General features: G+C 41.0%; 1 protein-coding gene across 1 annotated transcript in view; it reads right to left on the bottom strand.

The window, feature by feature from the left end:
* Nucleotides 1-21,207, bottom strand: part of CACHD1 (cache domain containing 1) — a 103,108-nt gene that overhangs the window by 8,876 nt on the left and 73,025 nt on the right. The window contains exons 8-19 of the mRNA XM_040565754.1: nucleotides 18,992-19,141; nucleotides 17,749-17,982; nucleotides 15,359-15,508; nucleotides 14,684-14,807; nucleotides 13,819-13,936; nucleotides 12,362-12,530; nucleotides 9,715-9,857; nucleotides 8,905-9,086; nucleotides 7,154-7,264; nucleotides 3,516-3,638; nucleotides 1,443-1,542; nucleotides 1,204-1,320 (exon numbers count right to left, since the gene is read on the bottom strand). Of these exons, the coding sequence (XP_040421688.1) occupies nucleotides 1,204-1,320; nucleotides 1,443-1,542; nucleotides 3,516-3,638; nucleotides 7,154-7,264; nucleotides 8,905-9,086; nucleotides 9,715-9,857; nucleotides 12,362-12,530; nucleotides 13,819-13,936; nucleotides 14,684-14,807; nucleotides 15,359-15,508; nucleotides 17,749-17,982; nucleotides 18,992-19,141 (1,721 nt within the window). The remainder of the gene's footprint in view (nucleotides 1-1,203; nucleotides 1,321-1,442; nucleotides 1,543-3,515; nucleotides 3,639-7,153; nucleotides 7,265-8,904; nucleotides 9,087-9,714; nucleotides 9,858-12,361; nucleotides 12,531-13,818; nucleotides 13,937-14,683; nucleotides 14,808-15,358; nucleotides 15,509-17,748; nucleotides 17,983-18,991; nucleotides 19,142-21,207) is intronic.

Below are 21,207 nucleotides of genomic sequence, written 5' to 3'. Positions count from 1 at the left end.
TGGTATACCAAGAAACCTGTTCTTGCAGCTGAAGATTTTCCCCCTTCCAGGGAAACACACAAAGCCGAGGGAACAAAAATGCATGGGAGAGCTGCTATTACAAATATGAGGCTTATGAAGTTGTTCTTCAACCTGTTGAGTTTTGCACATCTTCCAAGCTGCTACTGGGTGGAAAGACTTTGATGAAGATAGAAAAAAGATGCTTAGCTTGTAAACATTATGAGATGCAGCGGTGGGGCTGAGCCTGACATCCCGCTGACAGCAGGTTACGTTTCACTCTGTGGCATTGCTCTCCCCACCCATCCCACTGCGCCAGCTCTCCGTGACCTCCGCTACGAGGCTCAGCTCCGACGGGGAGACACCATCATGACTTGCTGAAAACTTGCTGGCACACGTACATAAAGAACCCATACACCACAGCACTGTACAGCTGCGATCTATTTGGTAGGCAGGCTAATTTCTGATTCCGATTTGCACAGCGCAATCTTAAGGTTTTGCTCTGTCCTATACAATTTCCTTTAGAGTAATACGCTCTTTGCTTGGCATTTCAAATGCGGGGCAAATGTTTAAGCCTACCTGACACAAATCAATGTATTCTGACATCACTTTCAAATATTTTTGACACTCATTTCCCACCTTCTCATTAATAATTGAAAAGTATTATTTGAAGAGCAACTTCTGCCACAGAGCTTAACATCTTTTGAATAATTCTGCAGTAATCTTGCAAGGATGGATCTGTTACACTGCAGTCGGCGTTCACCACGCAGCAAGATGACAGCCCCTGGCTTGGACCTCGAAGCACGGCTGAGCACAAGAGGAATTCAGGTCTCCAGACTGCAGTTTGACAAGTGATAACCTGAAAATGCTCGCGCACGTTGCATCACCAAATGCATTTGTTTGCTTGCCTAGCAAACCTCTCTCATTTTCCTGATGCTGGCCTAGACTTTGCTGACATCAACCACAGTCGACCATCCATAATCCCTTGTGTGTCAACTGACTTCTCATGTGAGAACTATTTGTGCGGTTCAGATCACTGATTTCGTGTTTGGAGGGGGTGAACAGAGGCCAATCCACACAGAAGGCTGGCTTAGACTCATGTCTGCTGATCCTGGCAAGGCTTTGTGTTTCCACCAAAAGAAACCCAACCCAACCAATGCACATTCAAAAGCAAAATAAATAAATAAAAACAAACAACACACTTACCACTAAGCTGGTATTAAATTTATAAAACCGCTGAACTGTTCTGTCACTGAAGCTGTTGCAGAGGTTTTTCTTCACAAAGTTTGGGTGGTTAAGAATGTCATTCGCTACCAATGGCTCCTAAGTGAGAAACGCAGTATTTTATGCCTTTTAAATCAGGTACAAACAGCAACTTCTCTACAGTCCTTATCACTTCAGAAGCTAAAAAAGGGAGGAAGAGATCAACAAAAAAGGAGCCAGACCTTGTGCGTAATATGCTGTTGCTCTACTGGCGCATGTCCTTTGGGATCGATGAGGGTTGGGTGGGCCACGAGGTACCCCCTGTCCTCCATGATAAAGCACCTGCCCGTGACAAACAAGAGCCGTCAGTCTCCCGTTAGGCTTCCTTAGGCATTACAGGAACATGGTGAAATAAAGCATGATCTTCAATTTACAGCTGGAGGAAGAGCTTTTAAGGGCTTCCGTTTATTAAAATAACAGGGCCATTAAACAAATTCACTGGAAAACAGTTTTGAAGGCTGCATCAGTATTTCCCTGAAGATTTTAGGCCTATTATTGCTGCTGCAAGCCTGGGCTATGGAGAACTTGAAAACTGAACTGGTTAGAAACAAAAAGGGAAACCGATCGGTGCATGGTCATGTCTAATCTGGAAAGATCCTGAACTAAAGGAAGCATACTGAACTTCAAAAAGGTTTAAGAGTTCATTAATCTACCATGTTACTGATTAAACAGAGGTTTCAGACTCATTTAATGATGTCCTGCTTTAGAATTAAATCTTAACGGAGAGAGAAATGACTTGTTTCACTCGCAGCCCCCCCGACCTTTCCTCTCCCTTTGCAGCAATTCCCGTTAGTTTCCTGTGTGGAAGCGATGCCCCATCCGTGCCCCCACCCAGACAGCAGCGTGCTGCGAGGCTGGAGCCTGCCCTGCCCGCAGCAGCCCTGGGCTGCGTGTTTCCATAGCCACAGACACGGCGCTGGGAAGGCCGGGGAGCTGCGCGGAGCCGCTGCCGGCATGAGGGAGACAGGAGGAGGGCAACGCGGCTGCCCGACACTGCCCAAAGGAGTCATGAAAACATTTCATATTTTTTTCTTGGTTTTCATTTATATATTTATCTTTACTCCCTCAATCTTTTGGGGTTTTGCGTTAGAAATTCATGTTGTGGATGGTGTCTTCTATTTTTTTCCTAAAAGATGTTAAAGGAAACAGGAGAACCAGTGGGCTCGTGACTACCCCAGAATGACTGCAGAGAAAAGCTTTGTAGAGATACACTTAAAAACAAACAAATGCCTGCCAAATAGTTAGAATTGATATCCCCTGATACCTGCAAGCATTTATGCAAAGGCTGTAAAAGCATTAGATCCAGCTTCTACATTAGAATGGTCTAACAAAGCATTTAATGATAATGCTTGAAAATCCTGATTTAGGGAATACAGGAACAGAATAAAGTATAGAACTTTACTTCTGAAGCAAAGAATAAACTGGAGGAAAAAAAACAAAAAAAAGAATGCCAAACCAGAAATCCTGATATGCTTTTTAAACGTAATAAGATACACAAAAAACATCCAAACCAAACCAGAAAATAACTGGAAGGATGACAGAAAACCACTTCCCTTCCCAAATTCAAGATTTAAAAACAAAGAAAAAACAACAATGCCCAAACTACATTATCAAGTTACTCTAGATCCAAACTACAACCTCTCCCCCCATGATTCTTCAAATACAACCAAGGGAGGAGGAACAATTAGATACACGTAGGTCAAACTAAAATTAGATACTCCGGACACAACTGGACCTTTTACAACTAGTGCTGTGCTAGGTATTTTTTAAAAATATAATAAAAGTGTATTTTAATAATCACAGTTAAAATAACTAGAGCTAATATATCATTATTACACATGAATAATCACTGCTCACAAGAACTTGGTTGGTCAGTGTTCCAGAAGGGAGGTATCTAGAACAAACCCAAATCAAAACAAACAGAAGAGAAAGGAAGCGTGTTCATTTAATGAAAACTATCGGTCTCCCTCCCAAGATTTCAGTGAAGCCTAAATATAACAAATGGAAATCAGTTATCTTCCTTTTTTTGTATTACTGCAGACTGTTTTCTTAGCTCATGATCTTAGTTTGATCTTGAGCAATAAAACGTCCACATAATCTGTATGAGAACCAGCACAAATTCTAGTGCAAATCAGAGAATATCAACAGTAACAGAATTCCAGAGTAAGACAGGCTGGCAAGTACCTCTGGGTCACCTGGTCAAATAAAGAATAAAAACCACTGAGGATAGTTATTACCTGAAAGAAAAGGCTTACCTTATTTTGTTTCCTCCGTCTTGGTTACAAACTGGGAGCAGGTCCATGAGAACTTTGTAGAAGTACCGCAGGGTGAAGTCAATGCCCATCACAGCCACTGAATGTCCCGAAGACATCTGCGCGCTGCGAAGGAAGGAGAAAAAAGCAAAAAGGCTTTAACGGTTGTATTAATTAATATTTTAATTGCTCAGCTCCCTACTGGAACAGGGGACTGGATTCCCTGGCACGTGAACGACCAGCTCAGATCCATCCGTATATGGCTCAGATCCATCCGTACACCAGCTGCCTGCAGAGGAGCGAAGCTCCAGCACCTCTATCAGGCGCTATTTAACGAGCACTGTGTTAAATGCCTCACGTAGGGAAACTGCATGCTATTACCAGGACAGCTACCCATACTAGCGGGAATTCAACACGAGTAATTCAGTGATTAACCTCACATTGTCTCCCACTTGCCTACTGAGTGCCAAGTGACATTTCAATCCCCGTAATGTAACAAATGTTCTGATCCCGTATTTTTCCCCCGGTGCAGGGCAACAATAAACCACAGGAAAAGTGCAGAACCTGAAGTCTCTGTGGATGCTTACAAGCAGAGGCAGCAAGAGCTGCTCTGCATTCCAATATCTTGCCCACACTGAAAATGTGCTTGTGTTCCTATTTCTATGCCTCAGTCCAGGAATATACACAGTTGCCTTGGCAACTGATAAATGAAAGACCACAAGACAGTCTCAGGCTGATGTACAGAAGCACATTTTCTTGCAGCTCTATAAAGGTAAAAAAGTAAAACTTTTGCTCAGTCCTATCTTTTTAACTTTCCCCACCATCAGTACAGTAATTGCAAGAGCTCTCCTGGAAGAAGCACAGCCTTGACGTTTGGCTGAAACCATCTGGCTGCTGACAGCTCCAAACAGAAGTTATACTCCAATTACGCTGTTATTTTTCCGTAACTTCTGTCCCAGAAAGTTCCCATCTTCCCCTCAGGAGTCATGTCCGGATGCGCTTTAATTAAGGTGCAAATCCCCACTGGGAAGTTGGGCATCAGAGCAGCGAGGCCCTGGAACAAAACCCTTCTAAAGCAATAACAGAGGAAAAATACCTGATATTTATTACAATTATTTTCGTAAACTGCCTATTTTGCAGCGGCCTGTAGTAGCCCGAGGCTGGACTGAATGACCAGGCAATCCCGTCACATTTCTAACAGCCACATTCTCATTGAGCTGGCACGACGAGAGTACCTTACCTCTCCTCCCTGAAGAACGTAAACCATCAGCTCATCCGCAAAGGACAGGGTGTGCTATTTTGCACATATGTAGGCCTTACACTGATGACATAGGAGATGCATTTGACATGCTACTTAATCTACTCTTTAAAATAGTTTTATCTCTGAAGATAGGAATAAAATCGCTTAGAAGAGAACTGAGCAGCACAGCTGGACTGTATGAAGTGGAGGCTGCTGGCCACTCCCTCTGCATATAAAACCAACTCCATTTACTGGACTGAAGTTTGTTTGCTTTTAAAGAGGCACAGTGAAGATGTAGTGAAATTTAATGTAGTCAACTCTAATTTGTAGATTTCTAGATGTAGCTTTTAAAAACGGTATTGAATTTATTTTTAGTATTATCCATCTCAGGAAGAAGGAATGGAAAAAGAATGACAGTGAAGCAGCACAGACAAATTTAACTGTCTGTGACAAGGCATCAAGCTATGAAGTTAGCCCTCTGTCCTAAGAGACAAAAAGTCATGAGGAATGCTGTAAATATTGTAGCTTCATTATTAAGTATTAATTCCTTCTGATTTACTGATGCAAGCTGTATTAAGCAACTTCTTGCATGAATCTTCTATTCCCAGACTCCAAAAAAGAAGGAAGATACACATAAGATAGCAATGCGAGATAAACTTCAGTTCCAGACAAATTGATGTTGTTGCACAGCTGTTTCTAACAAGTATGTGTATTAACTCCACTGATCCCCTTCCACGCCCCCCTTTTTGGGGGGAGATTATAACTGCATGTGACTCTAAGCTTCAGAGGTCATATTTACCCAGGAATCACACTCACACCTGCCAAACTTCATTTAACTCTTCCTTAATCATGTTCTAGTCATCCACGCAACCTTTAAGTTTTTAATGCCAACTGAAACATCTCTTACTAGATAAAAATCAGAATTTGGATTACGAGCACTTCTCTTCTTACAAAAGTGCTTATTTCCCTTGAATAAATCTCTGCAAGAGGCACCACACAGGCATCTGGCTTGATACCACTCCTGACAGAAGAGGCAGATGTTGTGCGGTGGGAAGCCCCGAACAAAGCCAAGATGTGTCCGAGAACTAAAAAACCGTGTCTAAAAGATGCATCCAAGAACTAAAAAACTGAGCTTTGCTGGCTTTGTGATCTGTATCTGTTAGATAGAGCGTGCAAGTAAGCCACGTGCTCAGTGAAAACCTTGGGAGAGCCTCCATATAAAATCCAAACTGAGTACCAATATTTCTGAATCTTGGGAGTGCTTGTAACAGAAAGCTTCAGTACCCATTCTACCAACCGAACTCCTGTAAGCATCCTAAGTCTCAGAATGAACCACAGCCTTAGGCTGGGGGCCTGGCCAGGAGAGAGGTGAAACACTGAAGGTCTGGTCCTTGAGGAACGGGTCACCTAACACTGAGAAGGTTTTCCCAGACAGACAGACTCCACTTCACGGCAGCAATACTAATTGCACTGAGAATAACGGGAACACCGAGATTCTCTTCATCAACTTTGAACAAAAAAACATTAGAATGTTCCCTTTTTCCTTTTTCAAATCACAGAAGATGTTAATTATGAAAACGTTCCCTCCCATCTGGCTGTGATGTTCCTTTAGCTATATGTGGTGCTTTAACCCCAAAGGCACAGGCTGCTGCTTTCATTCTGATTTGTTTTCTGCAGTCCTGTAAGTACAGCTCAAGGTTTACGGGCTGCTCCACAAGTTGTTCTTCCTCCTGAACAACTCGCTACAGAAGTGCTAAATTTAAACAGCCCAGGCGAGGAGCTCTCTGAATTTCTGGAGCACAAACAGCTCTTTAAGGAGCAGCCTTGTGGATTCACCTTCACTGGCAGCTCAGCAGATCTGCTTTTACCTATCCCTGTCCGAGCATCACCCTGGTACATACGACTTTTGTGTGTGTGTAACTTCAGGAAACTTCCAGAAATTTAGAGATTAGCTGTCTTGACGAGAAAGTAGATCATACTATTTGACTAGTGACAGAGAGGGAACAGATCACAAAGAAGGACCACAAGGAAGTGGTCCTTCTCCCTCTCCTAGATCTTCATCTTGTACACATGAAATTTCTCCTCATGGTCATCCAGAAGCACTTTCTCACCCACCCAATCAATCTTTTATTTATGCTATTCTTATTCACATATTAAATAAATAAACCAGAATATAAACTCATTCATATCCCAGGGATTCTTCACAATGTCAACATCCTATTTCCAATGAATCTACCCAAGGTTAGATTACATTTCATCAAATGCACTTTAAAAACAGGCTGTTTTTCAGTTCTTGAACACACAGGAGTCACCCAGCCTGTTTCAGTCCCACCTAAAACAAACCTTTTCAGAAGATTTTCAGAGTATTCTCACTTGACACAAACCTACAAACACAATTTACCTGGAAGAATGGACTGTGTGACTGATGGTGACGACATAGCCTGCGCCTCCAACATCTAAGTAGGGACCAGTGAAGGTAATTAGTCCTGGATTAGCCACTGCATGCAAGTACCTAAGGGGAGCCAAAAGAAACATTTGCAACTAGTGAAAAACAGTTACTTTAAAAACTTTAAGGCAGTATCCTAGATTTTGCAGAAACACAGACAAGCATTGAATTCTGCACACTGTGAACGTGCTGCCAAATTAATACTTCTTAATATTAACCAAGTACTTAAGCATGACGAGGACCCAGATGTAAAAGAGACTAGCTCAATAAATGGTTCCTCAGTAGACAACCGCATTTAAAAAAATAAATCAATTTACTTGTGCATAGAATATGTGTAATGTCATTTTGGACATTTTTCTCCCACAATAACACAGGATGCAGTGTCAGCGGAGTCTCAGACTCTCAAAGGAAATACAATCAAAATCGTGACATCACAAACAGAGGGGAAAGTACATCCTACCAGCAGAATTCACACATGAAAATCTGGAAAGATGTCAGAAAGCAGTAACAAATCACAATCTTTTAAAACTTATTGTCAATGTAAAATAATCCACAACCTTGTCAAATATCTTCCTACTGCCACAAGAAAGTTTCTAAAACATTCTAACTGTTGAAAACGCTTTTATGCATGAAGAAGCTATCACCTGGCTTTTTTCTGCCCCACTGTACTAACTTGCAAGTTTGTGCTGCTCTGTGCAAGCAGCTGAGCCGACTTGTACTTTATTACTGTTTTGCTTGCATCTTCTTCCCAAAACACTAACATTTGGCCCTATTTAAAAACAAGACACTATCTGATGCTGCATGTGGAGACTTAAAAATGTGGTTTGAGGAAATCAGTGAAGTATGAAAGCAAAAAACCAAAAACAACAACAAACAACAACCAATAATAAAAACAATAAGAAAGGCCTTTAAAATGGAAACCAGGGATTGCAAAGGTACAGTCGGCTCATTTACAACATGAATGCACCCAGAAAACCTAAAGAAAAGGTAATCAAGAACTATGGTAATGATCTTTCAGGGGAAACATGGGTCAGGAGAGCTCCAGCATGGGTGATGCCAGGAGCATTCGGAGCCCCCCCCATACAGCTGGAGGGCCGGGAGCCAGGCTCAGCTTGTGCCTCGCAGCCTTTCATGGGCTTGCTCCGAGTCACAGTGTGGCAGCACCTGGCTGGCTGCTTTCAACAAAGCGCACGTCAAAACACACTCCAGACGGCTCTCATGTCTCAGGCTCTCATTTGTAATGTATACAAATATTTTCCCAAATCAAATGCTAGTGCATAATTAATAGCTCGCAGCCAAGCCAGCAAATTCCTATTTTGAAGCAGCGAAGAACCCACTGTACACAAACAAACAAGATGACTAAAATATTCACAACCAAAAATGGCACAAGGAGCTGAAAAGACTTCTGAGGGCTGAATTAGCTAATCCCTAAAGGGGATGCTCATTTTCTGAATATTTATATTCCCATCTGCTATAGCAGGGATATGAAACAAACGATCCTTTAAAATAAAATGGTTTGAAATTAGAACCAATAAAGGTTCTAACTAGCTGCATTTAAGCACCTTTTACCCACGATGAAAACATTTCTAGTTAAATAGTTTACAGCTGACCGTAACAAACCCAGGCTATGAAATCGATACCAAATATTCTTCTTTATTGCCCTCCCAGATTATCCAAAGCTTTGATAACAGGACCCTAAAACTCACCATTGTCTCCTGGTGGGATCAAATGCTTTGTCCATGAGGGAACCGGGGTAAATTCGGAGCACCCCATTGGGAGTTGCTATGTAACGGCGCACAATATAACTGTTCAGGCTACTCATTTCCATTTGTGTCATCCATTCATCTGTGACGTGACTGGTAGCCATTACTTCATTTCTGACAGAGAACTGCAAAACAAAGGCAGACCTAGCAGGGTTCCTCTAAGACTTGCATGAAAAGATAATAAGCTGCTCGCGGGGTTTCCTAAAGCGCGATCAGAGATCATCTAAACTCAATTACTTGTTTAAAGTCTTCTCACACCAGACGGATCTGGCACATTCCGAGCAAAGGAAAAGCTTATTATAATGAAATATTGTCGTCGTTATCTCTGTGGCTTTTAGCACTTGCTTTTTTAATTCAGGTAAATAAAAATGCTGCTTTGCTCGCAGAAAGAAATAGTTTTCTCATTTATATGCCTAGAAACACAAAGGTAATTTCAACTAACAATTTTCTGCAGCTTTATTTTTCCTCACATTTATTTCAATAGCTGCTTATCAACTTTTTTCCACCTCATGGGGAAGGATGCCCTCCCCTTCCTCTCTCTGCTCCTGTGGGCCTTCAGGCCCATGGCCATCTCTCCAGGCATGGAGATACCACTCCAAACCACCATGCCGCTTCAGAGCCCTGCGAGCACCAGGAAATAAATGTTTCAGGTAGTCCCCTCCGGATGAATGTTGTACAATCCAGGAGGTCGAGCCAGAAGCCCTGGATGGGAGGAAAGCAGGGACAGAAGAGTGGCCAACACCAAGGACATACCTTAAGGCCAGGATTAGCAATCAGACGCGTGTTGTCGCTGAGGTACGCCGTGTAATGTTCCACCATCCGCTTTGTCTCGGGCTGGCTGAGATGTTCGTAAGGAGAAGAGAAGCTGCCCGCAGAGAGCATTACCGTAGGGCTTTCTAAAAAGAGCAAAATAGTAAAAAAAAAAAAAGTTAAGGACAGTGAATGGGATGTATTGCATTGTAAATACATTCATATCATGAAAGGGCTTCTGATGTTGGTGTCCTATCTGAGGATATATGGAAGGAAATACACCAGCGTGCTCTTTACTCCTGTTTGCTCCTCCACTCTCCCACACATCAGTAGGAAAAGTACACAGCTTTCTGGGGTAATGAATGGACTGTGAGTGAGGTGAGGAAATGTGAAGCTCTCCACCCAAACCAGGACACTTATGAGCACAGCTTGTCTCCCGAGGCCCTGTCAAAACTCACTTTGCACAAACATTTCTACAGTGCTGGATACAGTTTTTGATAAAGTACCGATCTCACAGTCATCTAGGCACAGCTCTGGCCCATTGGGCTACGCTGCTTCCAGGATGTAGACAACATATTCTTTGCTTCTGGCAATAGTCTTAATTGAAGAGGGAAAAAAAGTTAATACCAGCTCACTGCATCGGATCTGCTATGCTGCTACCCATACACCTGAAAGGAGATCTTAATGAAAACAAAGAAATGGCTAACTGGGATTTTGGCCATTCAGGACAGCGTAAAGGTGTACAGCAAGGGAAGCCAATACTGGGAAAACAGGCTGGCAGCAGTGGAGTAATTTAATGTCTTACCGTAACACGAATAAAGTTGTGAAGTTTTAAAAAAAAAAAAAGCAGATATTGAAAAAAGGGAAGCCACTGAAGAGTCAGAGATGGAAACGCTCAAAAGGAAACAGAGGAGTAGTGCAACAGCTGGAGGAACCCAACAGTTGTCCTGCATTCACTCAGCGCTACAAAAACATGGCCCAATGTCAACTATCTGCTTTCGTAAACCCGAAAATGCCACATAAAACAGGCTAAGAATGGAGAGAATGATGCAGCGTCACATGGCAAGGCATATGAAATGCTAAGGGACTTCAACTCTCACACAAGGCAGTGGAGAACATAAATCACAACACAAACTCCCAATTCTGAAGCCAGCTCTCGACCCAACAGACCACGCTAAACGCTCACAAACTACCTTTCCTGTTTCAAACACAGAAGTGACAAAATTAATCCATTTACTCTGATCTCTGTGTGTTATTTGGTAGACTTTAGTGCCCTCGTTCTCAAAGTCTAAACAATTTCTGAATTGTTGGTTTTTGAAAAAAACTACAGGAGTTGGTTTCCCTTAAGAAAAAAAGATTTTGCGATAAAGAAGAAGAAATTATTTCTCCATGTTAACGCTGGCTATGGCAGAGGAAGACACAAGAGGAGCCTTCAGTTCTAGACAATGAACAATCAGAGAATTACAAATACAGAGGAGGGAGCTTACTGATAAATATATAGCTGGAAGGGTTGATTGTCAGAACAGACTAGCAAGTAATTTTTCATTGTACGTAACTGCAATACCAGACAGCTTTTTCTTTTTAAAAGAAAAATCATGATGATGGTGCAGGGCTGAAGGTTGAGAACAACATCTTCTCTGAATATTTGACCCATGTAACCCAATTCTCAGTGTGCAATGGTCTCCAGAAGAAAAAATTAACTGGAGTAAGTGAAGCGATCTGCTTTTATTCACATTCCTCTAAAACATATCACTGTACATCCAGCAACCATATGTACTGCAGTCATAACTTATGAACTTCTATTATAGTCCTTCATCTGCTTCCCAGACCAAATATTCTGATATGACTACATTTTGCTTTGCATGAGGTTTTTCCACTTGTCAGCTTAGTACTGTGGTTTTTGGATATTTTCCATTTATATCTTGTCTTTCTGGATAGAAGACAATCAAGACTAGGCACCACATTAAAGAAAGAAAGAAAGAAAGAAAAAAACACTATTTTAAACAATTGACAGCAATTTCTATAGGTTTGTCAAATTCCTCCATTACTCCTCCAGTCTAATCTCACTTCACTGTTTGTGGCACTGCATTATTGCTAAGAAAACATCACTACTGTCTCTCTAATCCATCATAAGACCTTAAAACCTTGCTACAAACAAAAGCAGTTAATGCAGAACTTCTTATAAAATAGCACAGATTTTAGCAAAAACACCAAGATTAAAATTTAAATGTAAATGTTAGCAATTTATATAGATATATAAAAGGTGTATGTTCTTAGGATGTATTATGTGCCAATAAACTGCTTTACAGCCAAGAGAACAGCAGTTAGTTTTAAGCTTGGTGAGACATCTTTCACTCTCCCCACTCCACTTTCTGGGAACTTGATCAAGCAGGACTGACAGCGTAGTTACCTCCTGCTCGGATGAGCAGTCCCACTGCATTCACCCACACACGTGCTCTCCAACAAGCAAGTTAGCTATGATCATTGAAGAGCAAAAAAGCCACGTAAAGCTGATTTTCTAACCAGCCTTGGAGGAAAAAAAGTCTCTCCAGAGGACAGTATTTCCAGCGTTTTGTGAGAAGAGTTTTCCTTTCTGCTGCCCCACTCCCCAGCAGCATCACAACGTCAAGAAGGACTACGAGAGCTTTACCTAAGGTTGCCAGCTGCTTGAAGTGCAGGCAGGCGTTGGGCTGGCCCAGCAGATCCAGTCGATGATACAGGAGCTTGCTGCTGGGGACAGTGTTGAGATTCTTAAGCTGCTTAACGGGTATTTCTGGTTGTATCACCACGACACACAGAATAAAGGAGGTGTCCTGGACCTGCAAAACACGGACAAGTCAGTAATACCTTCCCCTCCACTGTTTAGACAGCAGTGACTTCTAACACTGGGTCATGGATACTTATTGAAGGGTCATTAACAGAGAGGCTCCAACCTCACAGATGATAAAAACACACTAGTATTTGCATTAGGAAGAATACTGGCAACTTAACTCCAGAGAATAACATTTTATCATTGCCACACTTAATTGTGTGCTGCATGTGCCACATGCTTTCATGGTTTGCATATCTATATTTTTTTTAAGCACCGTCTAGTACTTCAGACTAGCAAAACTTGGAGCTGCCCAGCTGCCCCGTATGGGTGTTTGATATTTAATGTGGCATTACAACATTAGACAACCTCTTCTGTGAATTTCTGTTACCCAATGACAGGTTTAATCTCTTAAAGTTACTCAGCTTAATCTTTAAAGTTTTATTTAACTTAATACTGTGAAATGATCCACAGGCACCCTCTTAAGCTTGCTGGCACATAGAAGCAGCCAATTATTTCTGGCATCAGTAAAATTCACCTGGATTATATATAATTTTAGGTTCCATTTTAACCCCAAGGTCAAGATTAGTGTTCAGTTATGTTCAAAAACTGAACTGAAGAAATGAAGACAGCTGTTAGAAGCTCTCTTAAAGCTCTTACAACTGGTAACATAGCCTGTTGCATATACATTGTACTCAGCTTCAAGGAAAGCTGTTATATAACTATAACGTTAATAAGAAAAGTGTTAAATTACAGCAAACATCATTAACGGCTTCTGATATAATTCTGAAATGAGATACTATCAGAATGAGAAGCTGACATTTTCCCTATTAAATTAATGAATCACACCACTCTGCCCCAAACATAACAACAGTGATAAACAAAAGAATGACTTAATGCCATACAGTGCCTCAGCCCTGTTTTTGTACTTGGCCTCCTTACACATCACTCAGCACGCAGTATGCTCTTCGGCCCCGCAGATTTACTTCCCTTGGGAACGCAGGGTACAGTCACCATGTAACTGTACATCACGTCTTAGGAAACGGGTGCCGTCACGAAGAAAGAGCACACACGTGTCCATACAGACATGTCTCTAAGGTTTACATGGTAACAAACATGAAACTGTAATTTCACTCATTCTTTACTAAAAAAACAGATTCATGCAGTTTGAGTAACTGAAACCTTTCATGCCTCAACAGTAACGTTTCGTGCTTCAGTATATTCAATATGTTAATCTACTCTTCAATACTTTAACTTACTTGATGCCAACATACAACAGTGTCACTTTAAGCACTTACCATTTTCCAGGCATAGCTGACATTGTAGGCTTCTTTCCCAATTTCTCTCAGTTTGTTTACATGCCAAGACAGTGAGGAGTTCACAGGAACCGTAATGATCTGACTGCCCAGGGGAATGCTACATTGGCAAAAACAACATCCAACGCTTTATTAAACACAGAAAAAGCTCCTAAGCAGTATGCTTATAAAATATATCACAAGATACGAAGAGGTCAACTGTTACCTGTCTTCAATGAACAGAAAGATTGTTTGCTGAAAGTGTACTTGTGTACCACCACATTTTGAGTCAAATCTGTCTTTTCCAACAAAAAAAAGAAGCCTTTCAATTTCTGTTCTGTACATTCATATAGCACATGACCACAACTCATCTTTTCCTGGCACACTATTAATACTGGAATGGTCCTCATTTAGTATCACTTTAAATTTAAACTAGGAAAGGCAAGGCAGACTTGAAATTAGATGTAATTTCCAGAATCAGCAAGGTTTACATTTACATATATCATGTTGTATCTTTGTCTACTCTACTGTTGCTTCCTGGCCAGAAATGTTGAAATTCATGCTTGAAGACAAGAACTAGTCTACTTTAGCAACGTGCCAGTTCTTAAGAAGGAAGTCAAGTATAAGATTTGCAATGTTGGTCACAGAAGTGTAATTTCTCCAAAGTCTATCAGACATAGAGGGAAAGAAGGTGAAGGAAGTTCACCCCCTCAAAAAAAAATATCTTACATGATTAAGACTAGGAGATACCCAATTACAGCTGTAAGCACAGTAATGCAAGGTAATAGACAAAATGAAAGTCCTGTATTAACGATCATGTTAATGAGAATTCATTTACTCATTTGGACTTGCATCCCGGATCGCTTACCTCAGGATGTTCTGCCGCACCAGCTCAAATTTAGGAATGTTCTCATAATGTATAATATCTGTGTGGAGCGGTGGCTCAGACAGCAGGTAGGGCCTGGTGAGGGATGGGTGCATAAGAGTGTATCCTAAAAAATAAAGACAAAGACATGCATTAAACGTATTAAGATAACTAAGCCCAGAATGAATGTTTATAGGGAAAAAAGAAAAACAATACAGTAACTACATACAGGTGCTGCTCAAATTGTACATATTAATAGAAGCGAACAAGCAGTATTATCATCAAAGAAGTTGCAAAGTAAAAACTACTGAAGTTGCCAACAAAAGACAGCTCAAAGAACCAAGCAATAAAATCAATTTGGGAACAGAAGAAAACAGTTGACAAAGGTATGCACCAGTTTTGCCTTTTGCCCTATACACAGAAACATGTAACAACAATTTCAGCAGCAGTAAACATTTCCACATCAAAACTCCAATACTGAAATTTCGTGTCATGAATCCACCTACAGTCTCTAGCTGGCTGGCAACTCTCATGCAAAGCTAACCAAACACCACACAATCCTCTAATAAACATTACCATTCAATATTTATAGACAATTTAGACACATGAGAATTAAGCATTTACTTTTGATAGCTAATGACCTCAGTGGGAGTAAGATTATTTTAACCAAAAAGTTACCTTTGTTATCAATGAGAAACGTGTAGGAACCCAAGGAGTCCTGGTAATAGGTGACATCTTCCAAGATATATGCAAGATTAACATCTACTCCAACAATCCCCAGCAGCAGGTTTCCAAAGTAACATGGTTTACTTACAGTCATTATCAGGCCTTAGAATGAGAGAAATAACAGAAAAACATCAGCAATCTCCAGTTAATTTCTGGCAGAGGTAGCAGCATGTGCTTTATCATTTCAAAATGTTATGCAGTTAAATTTCATACAGTATTACATGCTGAAATATGGGAAAAAAAATGGTGTACCTATGGGGAAGCTGAGCAGGTCATCTGTTGTGCCTGGCTGTTTTTAGCTACTCTCACCAGTTATTTTTTGTTGCTGATAGTGACCTAAGGTACATTTAATCAATTTATTAAAATACACAGAACATGTAATGTTTTGGGTTTGTTGATTTTTTTTTTTTGTCAGCCTACAAATGAATGCCTTACAAATAAGAATCATTCACATGAAAAGCCAAGATACTATTTTGTTCCTTCAATGCTATCATTTAAGGCAACTGCAAAAAAGGAGGAAGGGGGAAGGGAGACAGAATTCATACCTGTAAAGTAACAACAGGATGAATTATTGCTCATCTAATTGCATATTCAGAATATTAAACCTCCTCTGCTCAACTAAATCCCAATATAGACACTGTACTGGGAATTATACCTGTAATTACACGATCGTTTGAGAAGCATCTCTTGTGCCTGAGGTAGGAACTTTAGGTAATACCTTACTGCTCCTACTTTCTGTGCCATTGCTATTTAGAAACTCTTCCTTCAAACCAATCTACAATTTATTTGCATGCATAAATACTGAAGTGTACTTAAAAGCTTATATAAGCAAAACTTTCTCTGTTGCACCATTTCTAATCCTTCTGATGCTCACATTTTCCATTATACTTGGATATGGCTTTGTGAGAGAATAATAATAAAGCTTAATTACAGAGGTTAGGAAACACAGCAAGAAACAAGCACTCTGACTCAGAGCAGATTTACTCGGGAATGGTCTTAAATTTGTTTCGGGACTCAAAACCTAAACTCAGGCACCTTTGAAAACCATTCAGCATAACCCCTAACTACTAGGTAATAGCCAACACTAAGAATATGCAAAGTCTTGAATGAACAAATACAGAATTTGTACGTTGTCATAGCAATATAAAATCACCAGTGTGATTTCCTTACATCATCGTCATGTGTTTCACCTCTCTTTACAGAAAGTCCTAGAGATATGTCAGGTGAGCTACCCAAGACCAAGCAGGGGTAAACCCTACAGCTCTGACCTTTCAGGTACATACACTGATAGCCGTCACTGACATCCATCAATGCCTACACCTTGATTCTCTCCATTATCTGGCTGTAGGAGCGAAATCAGATGAAGTTGAACACACTGTGTTTGTTAACGTGGCATCGAGTTTTAAGGTAAAAGGGCAGATCCACACACCTTCCACCATGTCAACACAAATTAGCCACTGATGGAAGAACCAGGCTGCAGACATCCGCTGCGCTAAGGTATTCTTCAGGATGCAATCACAGTCTAGGGAAAAACTGACAGCAGGCTTCCACTAAATTCGATGTATGCCTTGCTGCCAGACTGCTCGGGGCCACGGGCAGCTGGCTGTCAGGGCAGCCCAGCTCTGCTGAAGCTAGAGGAAGAGCTAAGGACAGCACATTTTGGACAGCATTTAATAATCTCTTTATGCCATTGTTAAGCTGGTTGCCTTCCCTCTCTTAACAGGGGTCTGACTGCCAGTGCCTGACATCCCCATCTTCACAGACAAGACAGAAAAATGGAAATTGCAGCAGCAATGATGGCCCAAAAGTCATGTGCATGGCTGCAGAGCAGAGAAGGAAAGGGAGGCTCAGGTGATGATAAGTTTTCTCTCTTCCAGTGTGGGAAACTATGCAATCCTCTGAGTCTACTGTAAGACCTCAAGCCATATGCAAGTACTGAAATAACGAACCCTGCAATGGTGCGGCATGGTCGTGGGTGTCACTTCAACGTGACACGATTGCTTTGCTCAATTAGAAAGAATTTCTCTCCACAGATTAAATTCAGGGGTGATATATATATATATATATATATATATATATATATATATATTCACATATATGAGAAACTCACCCCTGAGAATCCAACCTAAATCTATCTACCTCCATGTCCTATTACCCCTTTTTTCATAACTAGACTTTCTGCAGATAAAAAGCCTATGGGCATGAAAGGCTAATTTTACATCTGCCTTGGAAACATGCCCAGAAGCATCACCTTACAAGACTACAGCATATCTGGGAATACGTAAGCAAAAGGGAACCTGATCTCTTAGATTTTTATACCCAATTTCAATGTAAGCACTTACCATCTCCCATTTCATCTGAGAAAGGCAGACTGAAGACCGCCTCATCAATCATTCGGTTAGGGAGGTTGGTATAGAATCGGCCAACTGTAGTTTCCAGGTTACTCAGCTGGTTTAGGACCATCATGCTGCCCTTGATCACTGGCAGGGCTGTTCGATCTGGCACCCCGTACTTCACCGAGTTCTGCTCTGCCAAGTCTCGCAGGAAGGCCAGTTCTTTCAAACCTGTCACTCCCTCTGAAACCAAGAAATATAAGGAAGGAGATAAAAGAAGCTTACTGTCCATCACGAATTGTGCATCTTACTCTAAAGCGCCATAAATATAAGCAATTAGCTAGTACAAAATGTAATAAGGTTACTTCTCACATACTCTGACATACAGCACACAAAAATTCAACACGCTGTTCATACCACCACTTTAAACAAAGATTTCTTTTAACAAAGACTTATGTGACCTATAAATCCACAGGACGGCTCTTTGTTCTCCACTGGTGGCTAGTCCACGTAAAGAACCCGGAGCATATTATACGCCCTTGGAGATAACAGGCTTTGTTCTTTAGCTTAAACATTAAAGCCTCACGTTTTACATAAGTCCCAGGTTCAATTCCTGCAAGCAAATCAAAGACTTTTGTACATATTAGGACTCAAATGAGTATTTAAACGTACAGTAAAATGATATATCAGCTTAAGCATTAGTTTCCTTGGGTAGAGTCTGTGTGCCATTTTCAGTAATGCAACATGTAGCCTACTTAGTGAAGAGCTTTGCTGGAAAACGGATGAAGTCAAACTGAGCGGGTGATCTTCATATTTATCTTCACTCTCAAGTTAGGTCCTAAGTTATCAAAGCACTTCAGGTTGTTTGATGTTACATTCATGCTCACTAGCTAACAACTCCAATGTAAGTCACATGTATGCTCATTTTGTGGGAGCAAGAAACACTGGCAACGCCAGGAAGGTTTACAGTTGCAATAGTTATCAAATTTAATTCAGTCTGATTACCACTAGACATTCTAGGCAAAAATCTTTTGTATCCTGAGCAGCTGCACTTTGATATACAAGCATATAGTGGCACAGGGTTTTATACGTTAAAGAGGCAACATCTGGATATGGCCTGGGGATTACACGGACCAAAATCCATTAACAAACTGCTCCCCAACAGGGCGTGGAATTACACTTGGATGAGCTTAATAAACTGGCTGTGCTATGAAAGGGAATTTCCATCCACTGGAAGGAGAACATTTCTCACCATTCATAAGCGCGTAAGTGAGAATCATTACTGAGTTGTTGAGAAAACTATTTTCTTCGTTGATGACGCGTAGAGTAGCCTTTTTATCATCTTCTGAGGAATCTTTCGATGTGATCCCAGCCGAGAGATAAATTATGACCATATCAGTATCTAAAACGAATATAGCAGAAGGTGCATTAGAGTTTTAACTCAGTAAAGTATTGTGGTAAGAGTCCTTACATCTGCTTGCAAATATATACTGCCAACAGCTTCATTTGTAAGATTCACAGGAATCTACAGTGGATAAACACGCTGGAGCCTTACGAATTATATCTTTTGTTATTAAATGTCCATTCACACCATTTAGCAAAGCCCTGGTTGGTTTGGTGCCTACCAGCTACCCAGAAGGAACACTGATGGGCTTTGCAGAGCAGACCCCACCGACACAGTCTGGCCTGGCTGCAACTAGGCAGGAACACACTCGAGATGAGCACACAGCGTGCTGCAGAGGCCTCTTAACAAGACTTAACAAGAGCAATAAGCCTGCAAGTTTCACCTGCTGAGCCCTGCTCTCCCCTGCAGAGCGGAGCTGTGCGCCTCGCGGGGCAGCACCTGACTGCATTTCCTACAAGAGAACTGCACGGTGCTTTTTGACAGGCAGCGCGAGAGCTGAGGATGCCAGGGGATGAAGGGCACCTTACCTTTCCTGTGGTGTAGGTCAGAGCGTAACGCCTGAGAAACGCAACACGCAGCCCTTCATCTCCAGCTCACTTTGCATGAAGCTGAACACGTTTTTCAAGCCGAGTATGTTCTATGCAAACGGCCTGCTTCGAAGCCTTTGAACATGCAAATCCCAGTCTTTGCTTACACGCAATCTGATTTCATCATCTCAGTGTTAGAAGTGTTTTATGCATATAATTAAGACACTTGTAGTGATCATGCAACACCACATAATCTGAAGCACATGAGGCTTGTTGGTTGTATGCCAACTTTGTTGTCCCATCTGTTCTCTCTTATTTTTTAAATAGTTATGAATATTGACTTGTATATTTTGTCCTCCTGACTTGAGGAGACCTTCAGCCAGAACTGGGTTATGACACAAACGAGTATGAGGAGCTGTTTATTTGCAGGGAATTTCTGCTGTATTTTTTAAGAAGCTAAAGCTAGAAATAAAAGCAAAGCCAGATATTAATACAGCTTTAGCTGTATTTAAGGAAAGCCATTCATCTGTTTCCCAGACTACAGCACAGATATTTTATGTCGCAGCCTGGGCATGGTGCTTTTAACACTTTTTAAACGTATATGTTTGATTTAACATATCTGTGTGTGTGTATAGAGTTTTCAAGGAGTGTTGGCTCTCAGGGACAGCATTTTCTTACACTTTGGCATGAAGGTCTGCTGAGCAGGACTGCAGTAGGAACTGGCACAAGGCAGGAAATTCTGACGTGTTCAGCAGCACAATTCCTCCATCACATACCAGTAGTTCCCTTCTAACTTTTCCAACGCGAATTCAGGAGCAAGGCTGTATCTCAATAGCTTCCCTGACACACCTACACATTGTTCTTCAGGAACAGGATGTTAGAAAATTAACATTCAAATGAATAATACTTTTTCTAGCTTTATTTTATGTTTTTGAAGATAAAAAGATTATTTATAAGAAAACGAATCATGGTTTATAAACATCCTCTTCTCAAATCTATTGTGTCTCATCCTATGAATTCTGAAGCTTGCTATATTCATATTAGATCTTCAAAAATCTTTTACTTAGAGAAAACCAAAATCCATAGTATTTACCTTGTATTTTAATTTTACATACTTCTGCTCCCAAATAATTGTTCTAAATGAAACCTAGTAAAAATGTGTTCTTCCACATTAGTGAAGAGGACGCCAAAACCTTCTCATCCTAATACACAAACAATGCCAAACAGAAAGGTACGTAGGAGGATGTTGTAAGATTCACAGACAATGTTCTTGGAATAACTACCCATGACTAATACGTCTTATCCCAGCCAGCTTCAGCAGCCATAGATTTTTTTTTCTCTCTAGAAAGTTGCACCCCTTTCATCATTTTGCCAGAGGATGGTAAAAACCTGCCCTTGACAACCCTGTCTTTCAGCTAAGCAATGTACAGACAGATAAATGCTTCACTTTATCTATGGCCTAAAGCTCAGAAGTTGAATGAACCTTTAATAGCAAAAGCACCATTTTATAAACTGAGGGAAAGTGACCTGAAACAG

The sequence above is a fragment of the Cygnus olor genome, chromosome 8 (assembly GCF_009769625.2).
Source record: "Cygnus olor isolate bCygOlo1 chromosome 8, bCygOlo1.pri.v2, whole genome shotgun sequence".
Taxonomy (NCBI): domain Eukaryota; kingdom Metazoa; phylum Chordata; class Aves; order Anseriformes; family Anatidae; genus Cygnus; species Cygnus olor.
The sequence above is the reverse complement of the archived record's forward strand: the minus strand, read 5'-3'. Positions and strand labels throughout refer to the sequence as shown.